Source organism: Colossoma macropomum, unplaced genomic scaffold (genome assembly GCF_904425465.1).
Source record: "Colossoma macropomum unplaced genomic scaffold, Colossoma_macropomum, whole genome shotgun sequence".
NCBI lineage: Eukaryota > Metazoa > Chordata > Actinopteri > Characiformes > Serrasalmidae > Colossoma > Colossoma macropomum.
Genome location: NW_023494792.1, coordinates 44,926,732 through 44,947,988, shown reverse-complemented (window position 1 = coordinate 44,947,988; position 21,257 = coordinate 44,926,732). Strand labels below are relative to the sequence as shown.

Here is a 21,257-nt window from a genome sequence, read left to right as displayed (position 1 = left end):
TGTACGGCATGGCTGTGGCCGACAACAGCTGGTAAATAAAGCATCGTGACTTTTGCATATAGCAGTGAGCGCTACAAAATGTTCCTTGCACAATGTGTTCCAGATCTCTTTAAAGTTATCCCAAGCTCGAATTTGGGGTAATACCTTTTAGCATTAAATGCTGCTTATGCTGGTAAGGAGATAAATCAGTTGGTTGGTATAGTGTAGTGGGTATCACCTCTGCCTTCTACGCTGTAGACTTTAATCCCCTGCCTGGGCAAGCACCCTACACTATATCAATAAGAGTCCTTGGGCAAGACTCCAAACACTACCTTTGCCTACCTGGATAAGAGCATCTGCCAAATTCTGTAAATGTAAATTGTCTCTGTTGTGCAAAAATTGGTCTCTGTATTTGTCACTTTTTAAACATTTTTGCATATTTTAATACCTACCCACTATAGTGTGTTCAATTTTCCTAATGAATGGGCCAAAAGAAATGGTCTAAAATATTATTGTGAAAAAAAACTTTGTTCCATTACCTTCCATTATAAGTTTAGGATATTTCTTCCTTTTCCTGTGAAGTTACCATTTCGGACATATGAGGTTTTGGTCCATTAATGGCAATATGCAGTGAAACATTCACTATTTCAGTTATCAACATAATCATCAGCATGTTCCACTTCATCCCTTTCTTCTCTCTCCAGTACCACTGATGAATGATTCCTATTTGAAAGACGTCTTTCCTCAATGCAAATACAAGCCCATTAATGTATTTGATGGAGCACAAATGCAAAGATTTCATGGTATATACTATGTGAGTATTCCTTCACTTCCTGTTGCATGAATTTAGAGTTTATCCTATAATGACATTTACCATTAAATGGAAAACATTTTATAGTACCACAGTATGTCACTGAGACAGTTATGTTGTGTTTTGTGTATTCATTGTCAAGGTTCACTACTCTAGAGTGTACCCTAATGACCACACAAGACAGACTCATTCAGCCGTTGATGAGATGTGTTTCTACAACCAAGACAAAGTATTTAAAGACGGGTAGGCTTTCACACTAAGCTACTTCATATCTTACATCATAAATCCTCTTATAAAAACACTCCTTAAATTAGTTTATGCTCAAAGTATAGTGAATATTTGTAGCAATGTATTTACTGTTTTATTCTTCTATGTGACATGTTGTTTCATTGTTTACCTTTCAAGAGGCGGCTTTGTCCAGTTTCTGAAAACTGAGGACGCAGGTAAATGATCTTTCTTACATGACTGAGTATACAAAAACTACAGCGTTCTCGTTATTACTAGCTATTGTGTAACTGTACAATGACAAAAATGAGGTTTTGCTTTCATTCGCACTCCTGTAAGAATGACTTTGTCTTTCTATTATGTTTGATAAAGGTGAACATATTTTCTTCAAGTAGGATTTCCAGTTCTCTTTGTCAAAGTCACAGACAAAGGTCATATACACGGGCAGGCAGGGACAAAAAAAGAGGGGATGCTTGATCAAAAACTATAAAACACAAACCAGGAGTGAAGGGAAGGGATACCACAAAAACAAGAAACCAGAAAAATGGCTCAGAATTGCACAGAGATACCTGGAAGACTTTGCAAAGAGAGAGACCAAACACCCAGGTGTACTACTCAGAACTGAGTGGGTGGAGCCAGGGTGCACGTGGGCCATTCCCAGAAAAGAAACTTCCAAAAGCTGTGCCTAAAACCACATACCACTACACTATATGCACTACACTAATGGAAGCGCTGCTAAAGGTGATGTAGAGTTTTGACATACTACTAAGTGTGGTAGTATGAAGTTCTGGGTGCAGCCACAGTGACAGATGTATTCTTTGCTTAGGTTTCCTTTGTTGTTCCTGGAACAACGTTCCTTTACCAGTATGATAGAGAAAAAAATGTAAACATACATATAATGTCACCAGGTGACCACATTATAACCATTAAATTGCCAGAAGGCCTAGCTGCCTTTGCAGAACACAAGGGAGGCGTTCAAAATAATTCCTGCATAATAAAAAATTATGCATGTGAGAAGGTATGATATTTGCATACAGTGCACAGTTTCCTGTTTTACTTCTTTTTGCATCCCTCTTCTGTACTATTTTCAAGCTTAACTTGTTCTTCAAACGTCAACATCCAATATAAAGAACATGTTACCTGAATGTCATTGAAGAAGCTTTGAATACCTATGTTTAAGATACAGAGCTGCTACAAAATGATCATACAATATTATTAGCTTGGAACTAACATAACACTAAACATCCCATAGGATGCTACCTAAAATTAGCATTATCTTAGCATTAGGTTTCTGCATTAAACATTGCTGTGCTGTTTAACACTATGCATGGCCGGCACACCATTAATCATGTTATGACTATGTCTGGCTCTCTGCATAAACTAAACCAAAAAGTCAAACATGTATGGTCTCTACACTGTTTCGCAGCAGTCATTAGCCATGTCACAAAGCTAAGGATGTAGCTGAGAAAGACTGCATTTCTTGGCTATCACATCAGTGAAAGTTGTCCCGTTTTGATAATCTTTCAAATGCAGCCGAAAAATGCATACTTTGTTTCTGAGAATCTGAAGGGCTGTGGTAAACTGGTAAATCCTTCAAGACCTACAGCCACCCACCATCCATCACAGACAGTGTAAAACCATTTGAAAAATGTCTTAAAACAACTGAGAGTGACCAGATCCTCCTACTTATACTTGTCCTACTTGATGAAATCATGTTCACCCTTTCATAAGGTATTAGAACACATAGTTAGGGATTTCAGGCCATTACTCAACTTCAGATACTGTCCTTTGTCCTCATTTGGGACCATTTTCTTTATTTCACCCCTAGGGTTTCTGTAAGGACTAGTGATGCTGATTACAAACACTTGCTTTTTTTTCTGAACATACAACCATCACCCGTTTCTAATCATAAAATATCTTCTATTTGCAAACATAAATGTAATATCAGTTGAAAGTTTTGACTGCACTTTCGATAAATTGAGAAATTTTTAATATTAGAACATGCTTATTATGGGTTAAGTGTGTAATCAGTTAGCCCTTATAAAGTGCTCTTATTTGTCATTTTCAACTGTTTATAAATTCACTGTGGTGCCTAACACTAACTCTCAAATCAAGAGGAAAAGCCTGATCCAAACTGGGAGCGACTCGTCAATGTAAATCCCACGGACTTCAACTTAAATCAGCCCACTGCTGTCACCGGTACTTGCAAGAGGGCTGGAAATGCTGTACTGAGTGAAAAAGACGTGATGTCTGTAGTTGACACTGTCATGAACAAACTGCAGTTAACAGAGCACACCAGGTACATAGTTTTGTGTCCTTTCAGTTTACACCCTCTTTCACTTTCAAACTTCTTATGATGTGACACAGACCATTTAAACAGTTGAAACTGGTTCTCCTTGTGTGCAGTGAATTAGTCCTGAAGCATATAGTGAACGTGGAGAAGAGGGTGGATGGTGATGCAGGTGGTCGTTACCTGCTGGAGCTGGAGCTGGAGGACGGGCAAGGCCAGAACATGCTGCTGTCTCGTTATTTTTATGTAACCACAAATAAGGAGGACAGTCCAAAATCACCAGAGCCAGTTTCTCTCTGTAGCCCAGAAGACTTTTCCTGGAACCCAGCAGCCAGAGTCAATGTCATTCTGCCAGGTCAGATCTCTAGGATCTTGCACACATTTGGCATTTATTTGTTGTATTTCTGAACTCCATTAATAATTCTGTACTGTATGTTGGGGTTCCTGCATGGTGGTTATACTGGAACAGCCTTCAATCAGCTTTGTTTTTATAGTTGCTCACTGCAAATCAGATGGCTGGACAACACAGCATGATTTTTTTAAACATCTGTTTGAATTAGAAGTACAATAGTGTGAAAAAGTCAGAGGCTACCCTTTCATTTATTCAGTTCCCGGTCATTAAGTGCAAGTTATTCATTCAGGAAAAAAAAAAAACAAAAAAAAACCAGAAAACATATTTAACAGAAAGTTACACAGAGGCTTCAACAACTAAATCACATTACATTTTTCAGTATTGAGTGTCCACCCTTGGCCTTATGCAGCTTTCATTGTTTTTGGAAATCTGCAGGGATATTTTTCCACACTTTTAAAGTTCATTCTTAGAAGCTGGTTACATTTTCTGCTTCTAGATGTTGTTATATATCCCTAAACTTGCACTGATCCTCCACAATGCCTGACTGATGATTGCTGTATACAGTCGGCCTATACTGCTACCTCCAAAGACCTCACTTCGACTCCATAAAACTTTGCTCAACATCACAGATGTGCAATATTCTAGTGCACACGTGTCAGACTCCAGTCCTCGTGGGCCAAAACACAGCAGACTTCAGCACACAGCCTCATTTAACACACTTGATTCAGCTCATCAGCTAATTGACAAGGCCTTCATGAACTGAATACAGAGAGTTAGATGAGGCTAAATGCTAATCTCTAAATGCTAAAGGCCTGGAAGGTCCCCCGTTTGACATGCCTGTTCTAGTGCAAGTTCTCTAGTTCTGATGGTCCGCCAGGTCTGGCATGACTGTTAGGAAGCCCATTTTTCTATCTTTTAATCATTTTAGTTTGATATTTGATATTATATTTAGTTGTTGAGGCTTTGTGTAATTTTCTGGTAAATATATGTTTTCGACTTTTTTTCCTGACGCTGAAAAATAAATGACTTTAGAAATTTAAAGAAAGGGTAGTCTACAGTGTAGTACAGTAGCTTTGCACTTCTGTTTTAATACGGATACTGCAGCCAGTTTTTTAAGCTACTGTTTATTTGTTGTTTGTTCCATCCATCCATTTTCATATCTGTATGCCAACAGTGAAAAACCAGGGCAGATGGGTCATTCAGTTCATCAGACAAATGGAGAAAGTGTACAGAGTAACAAGAGATGAAAACTTCAATGTCATCATCATTGATTACAGCAGTGAAGATGTTGACATACATAAGGCACTGAAAAAGGCAGATCTACCAAGGTGCGACTTCTTTTTATTCTGTAAATATGTTCTATCTCTGAACATCTTTAATTAAAGTAATCAGTCAGATTTAGTTTTAAGAGGCATGTGGCATGTATGTGCTTATTTTCTAATTCTGCCACTATATACTTGCAGCTACCAGTACAAGAGGCTGGAAGGAACTTTCCTGAAAACAACAGCAGTTCAAACAGCAATTGAACTTGTTGAGGTACAGTACAGTATCATTTTTTTTCTCTAATATTGCAATAAATCTAACTTTGTCAAACAATGTTTTGTACTCTGATTCCATTTTAACTAACATTTTGTGTTAGATTGGTCTTTAACTAGTTGTACACCTTTCTTTTCTCCTCTTAGGACATGAACAGCATTTTGTTCACGTGTGACCTACATCTCAATTTTCCAGTATCAATAATTCACATGGTGCGTAAACACTGTGTACAAGGGAAAATGATTTTTGCCCCTGCTTTGATGAGACTGGACTGCGGAGTCTCAGCACATGATCCCTCAGGTACTGATCTAATACCTCATACGTTCAGTTAGGGACAGATGAATGACAAATTCTTTTTTTCACATGAAAACTAAAAGGAAGCTGATTGTTTTAGTTGCAAATAATGCATAATTTACACATATTAACATTTTGCACTCATCCTTAATCTACTGAAGAAAGAAACCATGGTGAAAATGAAACCAAATTTGCCATTCACAAGACTGCGCTCTATTTTTTTATGTTTCAGATTGTTAGTTAAAACTAAAGGTTAAAGTTTTCAAAAGTTTGATTTTATTTCCAGTCAAACTGTAAAATGTTACAGAGCATCAAACGAGAATAAAATGTTTACTGCCTGATCAGATCAGATCAGATAAGTCTGTGGCTGTAGAATGTGGTGGTAGGGAAAATCAGGGTAAACACCTGATATCTTCAGGAAAACGCTGCAGATCTCAGTTCTGTCTAGGGGTGCGGGAAAAAATCGATTCTTAGATGCATCGCGATGCAGACGTGAACAATTCTGAATCGATTCACAAATGTCAAAAATCGATTTTCTAAATATTTAATTAATAACGTAATGTTGACAGAACGCAAAAGGTGGAACTGGAAGTGGGTAAGTGCAGTGCCCGGACAGTCTCTGGCGGCACATAACAAAAACACAACTGGATGAGCGAGAAATCCGACCGGCTCCCTCTGTATTAAAAGCCAGGTTAGATCAGGAGTCACAAAACAAATGACAAGAAGAGCCATTTTGACCTTTCAACAAAGTCAAACCACCTTGAGAGCCACAACATTTACTGTCCAGTATGTCTCAGTGTGTGTTAATGTCCTAGTATAGACTAAACAATATAAACGAAAACGCAGATTTACTTCGCTCTGCTTTAAGCTTTAACTATAGCCGCTTTCCTCCCATCTCCGCCAGAAACCTTTTCCTCAAAAATAGTTGAATGTCTCTCAGTGTTCCGCTGTTTTACGAGGCTGAAGTCGCTTCTCATTCTCCAGCTTCTTGATGAACTTTCCCGTTCCACCTTAAATTCTGACTGAGGCGCCGAATGTAAAAGCGGCACCATTTAAGGTGGAACGGGAAAATTAGAAAGAGAAGCGACTTCATCTTCGCAACTTTTTACTTAGTGTTTGACAGTCTCTCGTTGCAGATTTAACATACCAGGAAACCAAGTGCGCTGCTTATAAATGCGAATAAGTCCATTCGTCTCCAAATGTTCGTCTTTTTTTCTCTTTTCCTTTTTCGTTCGCTACTAGCCAGGTGAAACCTCGTTGCTACGTGACCTGCAGTCTTTCACGCCCCCCTCTCCCCCGTCACGAGACCAAAACTGAAGTTATGAAATCACTAAAGAATATATAATGTGCTTATAATGGACATCCATTACCACTGGATCTTATTTCACCCTAACAGCGCATTTAAATATAGCGCATATAAATATAGATATGCAAGTATAAATATAATATACATATATACAGAGTGAGTGGAGAGAGTGCAAATGTAGGTAGTACGTACCGTGAGAGCAGCATGTGTAAAATGATAAGCATGTAGAGTAAAAACATTACAGTGATTGACTGTGCAAATATGAATAGTGCTGTAATAGACTGTGCAAATACATTGCAATAACACAAAATTTACAGTAACAGTGCAGTGAGTTCAAAGATGCAGTTGAAGTGGCATTGTGGAGGTCACAGCCTCAAGGAAGAAGCTCTTCCTGAGCTTGCTGGTCCGGGAGCGGAGGCTCCTGTAACGCCTGCATGATGGGAGGAGGGTAAAAAGTCCATGGTTAGGATAAGAAACGTCCTTGATAATATTCCTCACCCTACCAGCGCAGCGCTTGGTTACTGCTCAACCCTGGAAACTGATTAAGCTGGCCAATGTGACTATCTAAGACTGCTAACATTTTTTAGTTTGAATGTTATTATGACGTCATTTCTACTGATTCTTTCTCCCACAGCTATTCTCATCTTCAAATAAATAATAGAAATAAGTTTATAACACCCAGTGGTGGCCCCTACCTGTTTGTGGCAGTAGGGTAGCAGGCGACAACCAATAAGCAGGGTGGTTAAATGGAGAGTAAACGTCATTTCTTTAGTTAGGACAATGGGCCTCATTTACTATGTGTAGACTTTTTCTTAGGAGCTTTTTCAAGGACAACTTTAAGTTTTTCTTGAAATTGTTCTTGAGGAAGGTCCTAAGAAAAAGTCTACATCAGATTCATGACGAGTTCTTAAACTGGAGAACTGTTTACACTTTTGTGCTCTTGAGTGTGTATAGATTCTGTTCTTATCTAAGACCAAATCCCAGATATGGAAACATTGCTGAATGACAGAATCTTTGTGAAAACTGCGTTCTAAGAAATTTCTTAAGAATTGTTGGTGAATGAGACCCAATGTTCTTGACTGAAGAAATTACATTCTAGGAACAACAATGGTTCCAGGAACAACAAAAGGATGTGGCTCCATTTCCTTTTGTTGTTCCAGGAACACTGTTTCTTTGAACCGTCACAGCCAAATGAATGTCATTGGTATGCACTGACTACACCTTCCTGAGGCTTTTGACAATGCTTCATTTTGAAACTTTTTTAGGTTTTTTTTATTTAGTTTTTATTTTCATGTTTTAGTTGATGCATTTGTTTTTAATTGTTTAATTTACTTTTAAGGTTCTATTACTTAACCAATTTGGTTGTTTTATTATTCAACTTATTATCATTACTAATACCTAGTTTCTTAGATTTTTTTATTCTTATTGTTTTGCTCGACTATATTGTAAATTAGGCCTTTATCTCAACGAATTTCTGAGTTTAAACATGGGATGCATAAAAGAATGAATGAATTTTGATTTTACGTTTCAGTATAGAGTGCATTTAAAGTTTTAATTTTAGTTTAGTATACCAAAAACAGTTTTAGTTTGTTTTTTGTTTAGGTTTTACTATTATTGGGAATATTTAGTCAGAAATCGAGGTATAAATTGCATGGAAATTTGGATCTGCCATTTTCTTATGATGAGTTTTGCTATGCCTAATTAGCATAAAAATAGACTGTGCTTAGCTATGCTAAGACATGCACTGAAAATACAAAAACATTTTTTTCCGTAATACTATTTAGTTCTCGTTCCTGTTTCAAGGGACATTTATGTGGTTCAGTGGTTCTGAAACCTGTGATTTTTATTTTTTAATCACAGTTTATAAGTATATTTTTTCATTCATTGTTTAGTTTTTATCAATAATAACCCTGTTCTGCACTGAAAGTCATAAAATAGAACAAAACTGTTTATTAGCTGACAATATTGAAACATTTACTATACTTTGATGCAGTAAGCTATTTAAAGTCAATGTGAATTGGAAATCATAGCACATGTTCCTTCTGTACCATGAGGGAGTCTCTAAGCTAGCTGAGTGTATTTGCTTGATCATAGGTAAGGGTGGTAGCAGTGGGAGGTGAAACATGACAGTACTTTAATTACAATTCAGAAGTCATTTTTTTAAGGCAGGACCAAGTCGCTCAAGAGTTTTGTTTTTAAGTTGATGTAGAATGATGTATAGTTCTTACCCTGCTGAAAAATCCCATTAAGACCAGCTTGTGTCGGTAGCTGGTTTCAGATTATCTAAGATGGTCTTTTATGGTCATGGTAATGGTCAAGTTAGAAAGCTGGTCATCCAGTTGAACTTCGTGAAAGGAGAGTAGACAGAGCCAATTCTGGCTCACATCTGTGGGTGTTGGTTGACTTCCTGACACACATTTAGCATGTGGGCCACAACTGGGCCAGATGCTGGACAGCTGTTTATGATTTTGGCTCATATCCTAGTTTAAGGGGCCAATTCTGGCATGAATGTTGTGACCCAACAATGTGGATGAAGAAAGAGGGCCACAGCACAATTAAGTTGCTGCAGATTCGTGCTTGGTTGATTTACACCTCAGTACTTTTGGCCCAAGTCTGACATGTCATTAATCTCCCAGCCAGATAACAGACAGTTTTGGGACGATTTTGGCTAACACGCGAGTGTTAGTTGACTTCCCTATAGATATTAGGCATGTGGGCCATAACTGGGCCAGATGCTGGACAGCTGTGTATAGTTTTTACTCTACATTAAGAGCCAAATCTGGCATTAATGGCGTGCCCCAGCAATGTGAGTGAAGGAAGAGGGCCACACCTTTATGCTGCGGCAGATCAGCGCTCGGTTGATTTACGCCTCAGTACCTTTGGCCTAAGTCTGGCATGTTATAAACAGTCCATTACTGAAGTTACACAAAACAGCCGACACTCATCGTTTAAGGGTTAAAACCCTCATTTAACAAATTTTTCCGCTCAAGTTCATCATTTTAAATGGACAAGCCAGCAGCTTGGTTTTGAAGAGAAGACAAATGGAAGAAGGCTTTAAAAAGGTAAGTAATATTTACATACATTAACCTAATTTGTGATTTGTAAGATTAGTTCAGTGAGATTAACTATTTAAAATTATTAAGGTTGCAGTATGGAAAATAAAGTTATAACTATAGCTAATAATACCACTATAGCTAGCATAACACTTGAAAAGCACATGCTAGCTAGGTTAATGAAACGGCTTTCTGCTCAAGGTTTAGTTGTTATCCTTAATTGCTAATTCGTTATTGCTAATGTTAACTTATCCCTTTTAAATAGTCAGAGTAGTAAGCTAGCTAACATTATCTTACCTTAAGCCTGTTAGCTCGGAGCTAAAGTGCTAACCGTAGCTAACGTGCTAGGTCAGAGCTAAAGCGCTAACCGGAGCTAAGGTGCTAGGTCAGAGCTAAAGTGCTAACCGGAGCTAACGCGCTAGCTCGGAGCTAAAGTGCTAACCGCGAGCTAACGTTAGCTAACTGCTCAGAGCATTTAAAAGGAATAACGCTAGGCTAGCCCGTGCTTTTCAAGTGTTATGTCATAATGATGCGTGTTAGTTTGTGGTTAGCACTTTAGCTCAGAGCTAGCACGTTTGTAACAGTAGTTGCATGTCCACTCATCTGTACACACATCACCCTTCTGTGTAAATCAGTAGAACTAGGAAACAGTTTAAATACGGGTGCTGTGGTTGTTAAACTGAGGCAATCTCTCCTGGTTCATATGAGGGTTCATTGTAGGAAGTGCTTTACATTAGTTCGACTTGTAAGTAGCTGAATTTTGAGTATCGGTTTCTAAATGTTTGTTAGAACAAAACTTTTCTTGTTGTTTACAGATCTTGCAGTTGTGGAGTTCTTGCCTCTTTATTCAGTTTCTAAAGTAAAACTCATCTATTTCAGACGAGCTGTTACTGGAGTTCTGTGACTGCCTACAGCTACAACTTCCAAAGTGACAGAGCACATTCAGTCTGCAGAGGGGAACTGACAGAAATGCTCATTGTGGTGTTATTCCAGATTGGCAGGTAAAGGGGGTTGTTGTACACTTTGACACTAAAACTGTCTGGAAATCTGTTAAAGAGGTAAGTCAGTTCTTTCCTCAGGCATCAGGAAGTGGACGGGTTTTGGCTTTTGTAGAATTTTAGGAATGTTTGTATGTGGTACGTTTTTACTTTAAAACAAGTATTTTGAAAACTTATGTTACTGATGATATATTACTATAGATTATGTAATTAACAAAAAAAAACACATTACTTTTACTATATTACCTAAATTAAGCCTGTGCTAATCTTTCAGTAAACAATATTGTTTGTTTTAACATGTGTATTTACTAGCCATTGTCTAAGGTTAATCTACAACAGACCAAAACATTTCTGTTTTGTGTATTAATATTTTTTGTGATTTGAAAACATGTATAATTGTGATGCACAATAAACAATCTGACTACTTTCTAAATATCTTTTTGCTTTTGTTAAAAGGATTCTGCACTGGTGAAAATGAATGTATGCAAAACAAAGTATTATGATTATAATATACCCACCTAAGCTCATGATGTTAAAAGTTGAAGTTAAAAGTCTCTGTATAACTTTATAGGTTACTACCACTATATGTGGGTTTAGAAACCCACCTCTTGCCAAAGTGGGATCCAGTGTACAACCCAAAAAGGGTTGTTCAACATATTGTAGGATGACAGCAGTTTATCCAGTTTTGTATCTGTTTACTTTTTACATACTAATTATTGCAAACAGAATCAGAAAACGTAACTTTTCATCAAGTTAAACGACAAAACAGTGTCTCATACACAGTTGGTTTGATCTCATGCGTGTATGTATTTTATAAAGGCCAGGGATGGTCGAGTAGCGCTACTTTTTGTAGCTAACTACAGATTTTTGTAGCTAATAGCTGTAGCTGCTACAGTTTTCTGAAATGTAGCTCCAAATTTTTGGGTAGCTATAGCAAAAATTTGTGCTACAATTTCGCTACGGGCTTCAGACAATCCGTGCAAAATGTGAGCCATAGAACGCGGTCATTAACTGGGGTGGTGTTAACGACCGCGTTCTATAGTAAGTATGATAAGTTTCACAATTTTTTCACTGTTCTAACTATGGTGATGTTTGAGTTCAGAATACTACCACTATTTAAGGTGGAGCGGGAAAATTTGAACAAGAAGCTGGTGAATAGAAAGTCAACGTCAGCCTCGTCCTTTTGTGAACCTAAATATAAGATAACCTGTATGTTTTGGTGCTGCCTGTTTTACAGTGAAATATTAGTGTGTCTGCCAAAGTTGAAGCTCCTCAAAGTTGTCCATCTTTGTTTCATGGCACGCCACTTTTTTACTGACCAATGAGAGGCTTTGCAGCATAGTGTCTTCGTCCACGGAGTTAGCTCAGCTGCCATGTGCGTGACAGGGCAAACGAAGCCCCCGTGCGACGTCTGCGGTTGTTTGTTTTCTCCGCAATTACATCATATTGTTTGCTGAAGCCAGGCAAACGTTGTCTCCGCAAGAAGTCTGATGAGGCCTTGAGCCGTGGACAGTCAGAGCAAATGGTCATGCGCAAATCACCCCTTGCTAGTTGGCTTAGCTCAGCGGTCGGCAACGCAAATGTTAAGAAGAGCCGTTTTGTCCTTTCAATGAAAACACCTTGGGAGCAACAACATTTAAGGTCTGTTTTACCATCTTGGCTGTAAATATGTCTCAGTATGTGCTAATATACTAGTATATAATAACTAGTAGATAAAAAATATACATGAAAACTCAGACTTACTCTACTCTGCTTTAAGCTTTAGGTCAGCTGTAGCTGCTTGTCTCACACCTCAGTTAGGAAACGTTTCCGCGAGTTTCTTGTATAATGACTCTCAATGTTCGACTTTTGAGGCTGAAGTCGCTTCTCATTCACCAGCTTCTTGTTAAAATTGTCCCGTTCCACCTTAAATGGTGCCTGAGGTGCCAGATTGTACTGCTGCGCCATGTTTCTTTCTGGCACATGATTAAATGCAGTGTCTTGTTCACACTATCAGTTGGGCTTGTTTGGTGTGTAAGGTGGAGATTCACAAACACTCTGAGAATCGTGCTCTAAAAGAAGCTAAAAAGTAGTGCACTACTTTGCAAAAAGTAGCTAAAAAGTAGCCACTACTTTTTCTGGAAAAGTAGCTAAATTGTAGCTAGCTACACATTTTGGGAAAGTAGCTACAAAGTAGCTAACTACTAATTTTTCAGTAGCTATCCCAACTCTGATAAAGGCGCACCGAATGGGTTGACACCTATCAGGGACATACACAACTGTTTTCATTCCACAGACCGCTTAAGTATAATTTTTCAGACATTTTTGTCTTCTCTGATGTAAAACGAAATGTCTGAAAAAGTGTATTCTAAACCTACTTAAACAGTGCTTGATGGAAGATGTCATATTTAGCATGTATTTCAGTGGCCTCTCCTATTCACTCAAGAATTTTTCACCCACTATGGTTTAAAACTCAAGTGCAAACATGTAAAAATGTATTTTTAAAATGTATTTATGAACTTTGACTCAAGACAGATATATAACAAAGATTTTTTATTTATTTATTTACTGTTTTTTTTATTTATTTAACCAAAATTCACATGGAGTTTTCATTCTGAAATGGCTTTTGACGTGTTGATTATAAAGAGGAAAGATTACTAATATTTTGCAAGCTCTGCAGTAAATGAGTGTTGCATCCTCAGGGCCTCATCTGGGCCAGGAACCAAAGTGGGCACTCAGCCATAACTGTGTGCCAAAAATGGGCCACAGCCGTTAACATTACACACCTTATACCCCAGATAGAAAAAGGATAGTAGGCCACTGTTGGCCTGGTGACAGCAAAGCTGGCAGCACACTGGCTTTGTACTCAATGGTAAAATGTGCATTTAAAATTTGTTTGAGGAGATTAAAAACTTATTAGACTTTGTAGGCAGGACACTAATCTGAATAGTCTGAAGGTGGACCAGTAGTGGCAAACAATCAATAGTTTGCTGACCATCAAGCCAGCAGACTGATTTATGTGTAGTGCCCCCACCAGGTACTTAACTGAACAACAAGGGCCTAAAGGTGTTTAACATTTAACCCTGAACTAGTAGCATGGGAGGTACAGGGTGGGTCCTACAAATATAGAAATCCAACTGGCTTATTTGCTAGGGTGATATCTCCCTGGAGGTTCAGAAATGTAGCTAGTCACTTAAAGCTACTCAAATCTCCCATGCACAGATACTTTACTTTTATTCTACTTCCTCTCATAGCATCCAATCACACTCCAACTTTCCAAAATGGGATACGAGAATACACTGCATGCTGCGAAACTGCTTATAGTGATTAGGGCAATTCTGTTTAACACCTGCACCCTACACGAGCATTACCTCCTAATACAGGTGTTGGATATGCACTTATAACCTTCCATGAACTGCATAAATACATGAAAATTTGCTGGGACAATAAAACCACAATTTATATATGTGTGAAACACAATTTTCATTTCCTTTTGATCTGGTATTTGAATTATTAGTTAGTCTTTCACTTAAACTAGAAATCATTTTTTGTAGTTAGGGGACTTTGACTTAAATTTAACCAACAGCCTTCCCCACAGGTTTAAACAATGGTTTAACAGGGCACTTAGTTTGTTTCAGAAAGAAAAAAAAGACATTATAAAACCCAAGTCTGAAAGTTTAGGGAGCTGCCCTCTGTTGGCGCGCGTTGGAGCTCAGAGAGAAAAACACACTCGGTCCGAGGTTACATACAGGTCAGCCGGCAGAATGAGCATCAAAATGGCGCTTTCTAATGGGAGACAAACCAAAGAAAAAGGCACAAAAGCACTTAGTTCCGACCAGGATGGTATCAGCATGTCCACTTTAACAGCACTGGTCCAGCGTCCGTCAGTCCCAGTAGTCTCTCCGTCCTCCGGCCGAGTTGCTATGGCTACTGGTTAGCAGAGAGCACGATTCAGTTCAGATCCAGCCATCACAGACATACACGGCATCAGCCCTTCTCTTCTCTTCTGGTTCAAAATTATCGCACAAAGGCTCTTTTTCACAGGCTTTTCATCTCCCAAGTTTAGTTCTCCCCTCTGCCCACCTTCTCTCTTCTCCTCCCCAAAAAAGCAGTCTCTCTCCTGCAAACTTTTTAGCCCCCCGCCCCCTTTCACCGGAAACACCAGAACTGAAAAACTCCCATTTAAGCAAAAACTTGTATTAGGCTCAATATCTTTTCAAAAAATACCATCAAATAAATGTTCAAATACAACTGTACATAATGCAAAATTACAAACATTTTATCACCCCCTGTTTATTTATTCATTTTACTCATGATAGAACGTGAACTTAATACTGCATTTTTCTCATTTATATGACAAGAACACAATTTTAACACAAAGCTCTGTTTTTTTTTTACTCCTATCTGTCCTTCCACCTAGAGTTATAAATGTTAAAGGGCTACACATGCATGCTATCTGGGTGTAGTCAAATGGTTCTTAAGGCTGGTTGACCAGCATATGGATTTTTCTTTGACTTACTAACATTAGCTAGACTAGGTAGCATGCTAGGTAGGTTAACTTGATAAGCATCAGTTTCGGGTTGATCCTGGAAATATTTGTTATAATTATTACTTGCACTTACAATTAACATGGCAGTGATGGTCCTGAAGCAGCATATACAGAGTTGGTATGGTGATGATGGTCCTGGGTCAGCTAACTCACTGGCATAACTAACATTCTCCCTAGCCAGCTATATAATGTTAGCTGAAACTACCAAGAGTCTTTATTTAAATGAATGATTAAAGACATGCGGCTTCAATATTTTCAATGAATCAGGGATAATTTCTATCATTTCTAGGAACTGCAGTGAGCTTTAGAGCACTCTCTTTCTGCAAAATGACATTTTTTTTTCATAAATACTAAGCTCACGCTAGCTAGCTATGTATACAATCTACTAATAGTGCTCCTTTGGTCGACTGCAGCTGAATATGATTATAGTTTTAATATTTTCAACAATCTGCTAAAGCAAATCTGCTTAGTTTTGTGAGTTAAAATGCAGAAGCCGACTGGTGCGTTCTGGGAGTAATTTAAAGTGGCTCAGTGAGGAGTAGCAGGCACACACAGTTACATGAAATGGCTCATATGGATTAAAATAAATGTTATTACAGGAACCACAAAGGGATGTTGATCTAGGAAAATGTCTTACTTAAAAAAATCAGGTTGACCTTTGAAGCAGGAAAGCTGGTGTGATGACACATCATCACAAAATTTGAGGAGCACCTGTACTGCACACAGTTTGTCAGTTTGTCTGTAAACATCACTTATGGCAAGCCTTCAAGAATTCTGTTTAAACTTCACCTTTGTTATCTATGACAGGTTTCTGGGAAATTGATGGTTATGGTCTCATAGGAATCTATAAGTCAGATATGGACCGAATTGGTGGTATGAATACTAAAGACTTCAAAGACAAGTGGGGAGGAGAGGACTGGGAGTTGCTTGACAGGTAAGATGAGACAAGCCTATCAGAGAAACTTTAAGGATCGCTCGTTTATTGTGCCATGCGTATTTATGTATCGATTGATTGATGTTGTAAATGTTAAATAGAGCTCATCATATTTAATTAATACCATAGTAATTGTGGCATGTGCAAAAGTTGTAAAGTCTAAGAACTTAATTAAATCATTAGGACTTAAGTGACTTGTTAGGAGGGTCAAAAATAGTTGTTAAGAATTGTAAGCTAAATTCTCTGACTCTTTAAACCTTGTAATTGTGCTTGTTTATCTGAAAATAGAGCTAGTTGAAGCAGCAGGGGAGGCTGCAAAAAACTATCATCCTTCCCCTTGAAAGACTTGCTTGGAGAATAAAAAGATAAAGACATTTCGGGCGTGTTCTTAGATTACGCCAAAGCTGCTTTCAGAAATGTGCTACAGTGTTGAAATGGAATAGCTAATAATGAGTGGCACTGTCTCATTGTACTTTTGTGCTACTCTGAGTATTAATGTTGATAATTATTGACTGCAGCTATTATTACTGTTGTTTCCTATCGAAATTGTTGATTTCTATTTCTATTTACAACTGTCTTCACAATGCATTGCACATCATACCGTCATACTCTGTACACTCTTTGGTTGCTATAATAAAAAGGACTGGAAAGAGAGAAAAAAGAAATGGCAGTTAAGGGGAACTGTGAAAGTCAAAGCAAGATCTGGAAAAAAAACAAGAAAACTCTCAGGTAGAACTGCATGCAGGTCAGAAAGGTATCTGCAAAAAGATTTAGTTGACACAAGAGTGGTGGGCCAACATCATCCAACCTTATCTACGACCTCATCACAAAAGTCAACAGGGGTGGATCTAATACACTTTGTGGTTGTGCGGCAGGCAGTGGCATAGGTAACTTTGCATGAGTAGATGGAATAATTGGTTTCACAAAATCTTGGGAGTAAATGTGACAGTCAAGACACCGAAATTGAAAAGAGGCTGGCTTCTAGAAAAAGACAGTGATCTTAAACATACCTAAAAATCCACCCTGAAACCTAGAAACGATGCTGTTGAAATGACCCACATAGTCCCTTACTGAAAATCAGTAGGTTGATCCAAAGAATGTCACAGAACAGGAAGTGAAAAAGTTGGGGGAAATTCCTAAAACAAGAAGGGGAAAACCCTAGCTAGTTACGAAAACCCGTACAAGCTGTCTCAATTAGGATGACTTAGTAGGACGTCCAAACTTTTGCACACGCCATAATCACAGTTTTATTTATTTTTTGTATTTTGTATTTAAATTAATCAAATAGAAAGAAACTGTGCATTAACATTTGCAGTTTTTTTTAATCAGTGCGCTTCAAAAATTGTGGGGTACACCATTAAAGATCCCCCTCACAATAAATAAATAAATAATATCAAATGAAAACAAAACAATCAATGTCAATGCCTCATCTGTCTGTTAGAATCCTAGAGAACAAGCTGGAGGTGGAGCGACTAAATCTGAGGAATTTTTTACACCACCACCATTCAAAGCGGGGAATGTGGAACAACTAGTTGAATGATGGACGTTGCTTACGCTTCCTGCTCAAGGAAGTCGTCTTATGAATTATGGACAGTGCTTTTCTTTTATTTATTCTTTCTTCCTCCCTACTTTTTCTACTTTTCCTTGTCTTCTGTGAAAATGTAAGTTTTATAAATGCCTTTTTTACCCCACCACCTCCCCCTTCACAGGATGATTTTTTTTTTTTATTTTAACTATAAGGCATAGTTCACAAAATTATTAACGCTCTCCTGTATAGAGAGAGGATATATATGATACAGAAGGAAAAAAAAACAAATGATAAAAATAAAAAATAAAAATAATATAAACAAAACCACACAGAAGAATCAACAGGAATGTTTAGTAAATAAGCTCTTCAGAAAACACAAGTACATGTACAAAAATTCAAATATGATGTTATTGATCAATCATTTGGTATGTGTGTAGGTATGCGTGTGCATTTTAATGATGAAAAGAAGGAGGGGGGGTTATTTGTAACTTACAGAGTGTGTGGTATGGTTTTTAGGATCAAGTTTAGTTGTATTTAATTATTGTAATACTGATTCTGATAAATGGTTATAAGAAGTGTCCAGGTTAAGTCGAACTGGGAGGTTTTGTTTTTGAGGGACACAGGTAGTTTTTCCATTAATATGTGAGCCAGTAGCAAGTTTTTACAGTGTATAAGGCTAATGAAATGTTTTGATTTCCAGTTCATGGGGACGGCCTTCTTGGCAATGATTGCTTCATAGATTGCTCTAATCTTTACATCAGTTAAACTGATTACTGATGTGTCTCCAAGCAGAAGAGTGTTGGAGAGGGGATATGAGCATTTAACGAGAGTGATGGGGGATTAATAACACTTACCAGAAGTGTCTGATAGCTAAGCAGTGCTGGATGGCATGGATGTAGCTATCTGCAGTGTGTTAGTGCTGGTGGTCCTGAGAGAATCATTCTTACATATCTGAATTCAGAAATCGGCCTTGTGAGTAATCGATAGGCGTTCTTCCGATTGTCTAGTTGGTAATGTCATAGTTAGATAGATAGACCATTAAGTCCTCTACTGTGTTTTCAGGATTATCAGTTGTATTTTCTGGGATACCTGAGAATATGATGTTTCTCATATTTCATGCTTGAAGTTCAAGTATTGTCTTTTTTTTTTTCTTTTGTATTGGATGATAGTTGTTGTGTTGGTTGTTGTAGTGTTTAATTTGCATTAGTTAGTGATGTGATTTGCTCCTGGCTGTACTGTGGGCTTTGACGGAGCATTTTAAATTATTTATGGAGGACTTCTATTAGTGAGATTCTTGCATCAAGACCAAACAGTTTACAGAATGTAATTCATGCCTGTACGTAACAAGGATGTGACCTGATCTTCTGAGACACCAGGTGAGCTAGGTGGACATGGTCTCTGCAGTAAGGGAGTTGGGTTTTTCATGCCTTTGTTCTTTCTTTCATTTTTGTCTTTATCGATGCTGACATTGCGATGGTAGAATTGGTCAATGAAATCTTCGAGTGCTTCCAGCACATGTATGAATTGGCTGATCGAAGAGGTACGATAAAGATTAGTTATTCCAATGTTTGCTTTGGTTATAGTTGAGGTGCTGGAGGCCACTAGCTAAAATTGCTTGCACTCTGTCTCACGAGAGTGTGCTAGTGCATCATTCCCAGGAAGGGACCCAAGTACACACTTGTGTTTGATGAGTACTGATGCAACATACTTTTTTATCCCTGCTGTATAACATGTTCAGCCCTACCAATAGTCTTCAGCTATTAATAGACTTCAGTGCATATGTCAACTGACATATGAATTCATATGCTCAAAGTCTGATGGTCATTCTGCTCTGAATTTCATGTGTGTAAATTTCTAGCAGGAAAAGTGAAACATTACAGCCAAGAATGTTATATATTTGCAAATATGTGCCTAAACATATTAATACTTGTAACATTACATTTGTAATAAAAAAATATTCAGAGAAAAAAATCACTGTGGTCACTGAGTATCAGGGTTCAGCATTAACAGTTGCCTGATTGCCTGGGGCAAGAAAGACAATATGTTGGGACAGCAGATTTAAAGAGCACTTGCCTGGTTGGGCAGGCTGACGTTCAGTCATAGAACAGTTTTGATAGTGAACAGCATACTTGATACTGCCTTCGTTAGCTTTCATATGCACTTTCCACCAGGTTGCCAAATTTTAATTTTTTATTTTTATTCTTATTATTTTTTAGGATACCAGGATACAATGCTGAATTAAAGTTTTCTATTTTCACCTGTCTCAGTGGAAACGCAGATTTACATGTTTATTTTCTGTCAGTAATAATGTTTAGGGTTGGTTAAACAAAACATCGTAATATATATACTACATCTGCATTCCAGGACAATAAGGGTCAATCAGGAACAATAAAGGTTAAGTAAGTGTGTTGAAAGAAAAACACATTGTAACAATAGTGAATATGTTACAGCAATACCCATTTGCATCTCATCCCATGTATTGTTTGAACTGCCTCCTCCAGACATAATATTTCTGAGCAATAAGGCATAGAATTCAAATGTAATACAAATGATCAAATATAACAAATGTAATGACACAAAGTCAAAAACATCTAGTCATCTCTTGTTTCAGGGAAGTCTACACATTTAAGCTTGAGTTAGTTTGAGTTGACTACTAATAACAGAAAAATGAGATTCATGTCTTGTAAGCACTTATTGCAATTATTATCTAGTCCTACAGCCACTTCCCTGAAGATACTGGACTAGTCATTATAATGCCAACCACTGAATAACAAAATGCCACAAATTACCATGGAATCCTGATTGTGATAATATTACATCTCAACCAAAAATATGTCATCAATAAATCAGTTGATTTCAAGTTAACTCATATGGGTTGTGTAACACCATGTAGTGATGAATCTGTCCAGAGACAAAAATCCTAATAGTTGCAAGTCAGGCTGTGTTGGGGATTATATTCATATGTTTTGGCAAAGCCCTTATATTATGTCTTTTTGCAACTGTGTAATACGTTTATCTATTTATTTATCGTCTCATTGTTATGACACATTGTGTGATATGTGGTGTTTTTCTTTATTCTCTCCCCTTTATTTTTTGTTACATTGTATTTTTGTGCATGTCTCTGTGTTTGTGTATGTGTTATATTGTGAAAAAAATAATAGAGTTATTAACAAAAAGAAAAAAACTAGGTTTTATATGTATACAACCATCATGCAACTCCTCCTTATTTCGCACCTACCAGGTTGAGAACCACTGGAGGTTGGTTGTGTTCTGATGGGGAAAAAAATAGGGTCGTTTTGATTAAATAGTAGACAATGAGGCACAAATGGCAATTATAAAATGGATCAAAACTGTCACTCCAAGCAAGCTCCTGTACAGTTGTGAGCCCTAATGAAGAGAAGACATGTTGGGGTTGCATATCCA

At 37.7% G+C, this 21,257-nt stretch overlaps 1 protein-coding gene across 1 annotated transcript in view; it reads left to right on the top strand.

Moving 5' to 3' along the window:
• The window catches only part of b4galnt3a (beta-1,4-N-acetyl-galactosaminyl transferase 3a), a 31,342-nt gene extending 13,234 nt beyond the window's left edge, over positions 1-18,108 (top strand). Inside the window, exons 11-20 of the mRNA XM_036577323.1 lie at positions 684-793; positions 933-1,033; positions 1,196-1,233; positions 3,131-3,314; positions 3,422-3,660; positions 4,832-4,985; positions 5,121-5,193; positions 5,340-5,493; positions 16,180-16,306; positions 17,748-18,108. Coding sequence (XP_036433216.1) covers positions 684-793; positions 933-1,033; positions 1,196-1,233; positions 3,131-3,314; positions 3,422-3,660; positions 4,832-4,985; positions 5,121-5,193; positions 5,340-5,493; positions 16,180-16,306; positions 17,748-17,838 — 1,271 coding nt within the window. The 3' untranslated portion in view covers positions 17,839-18,108. The remainder of the gene's footprint in view (positions 1-683; positions 794-932; positions 1,034-1,195; positions 1,234-3,130; positions 3,315-3,421; positions 3,661-4,831; positions 4,986-5,120; positions 5,194-5,339; positions 5,494-16,179; positions 16,307-17,747) is intronic.
• Positions 18,109-21,257: the final 3,149 nt, after the last annotated feature.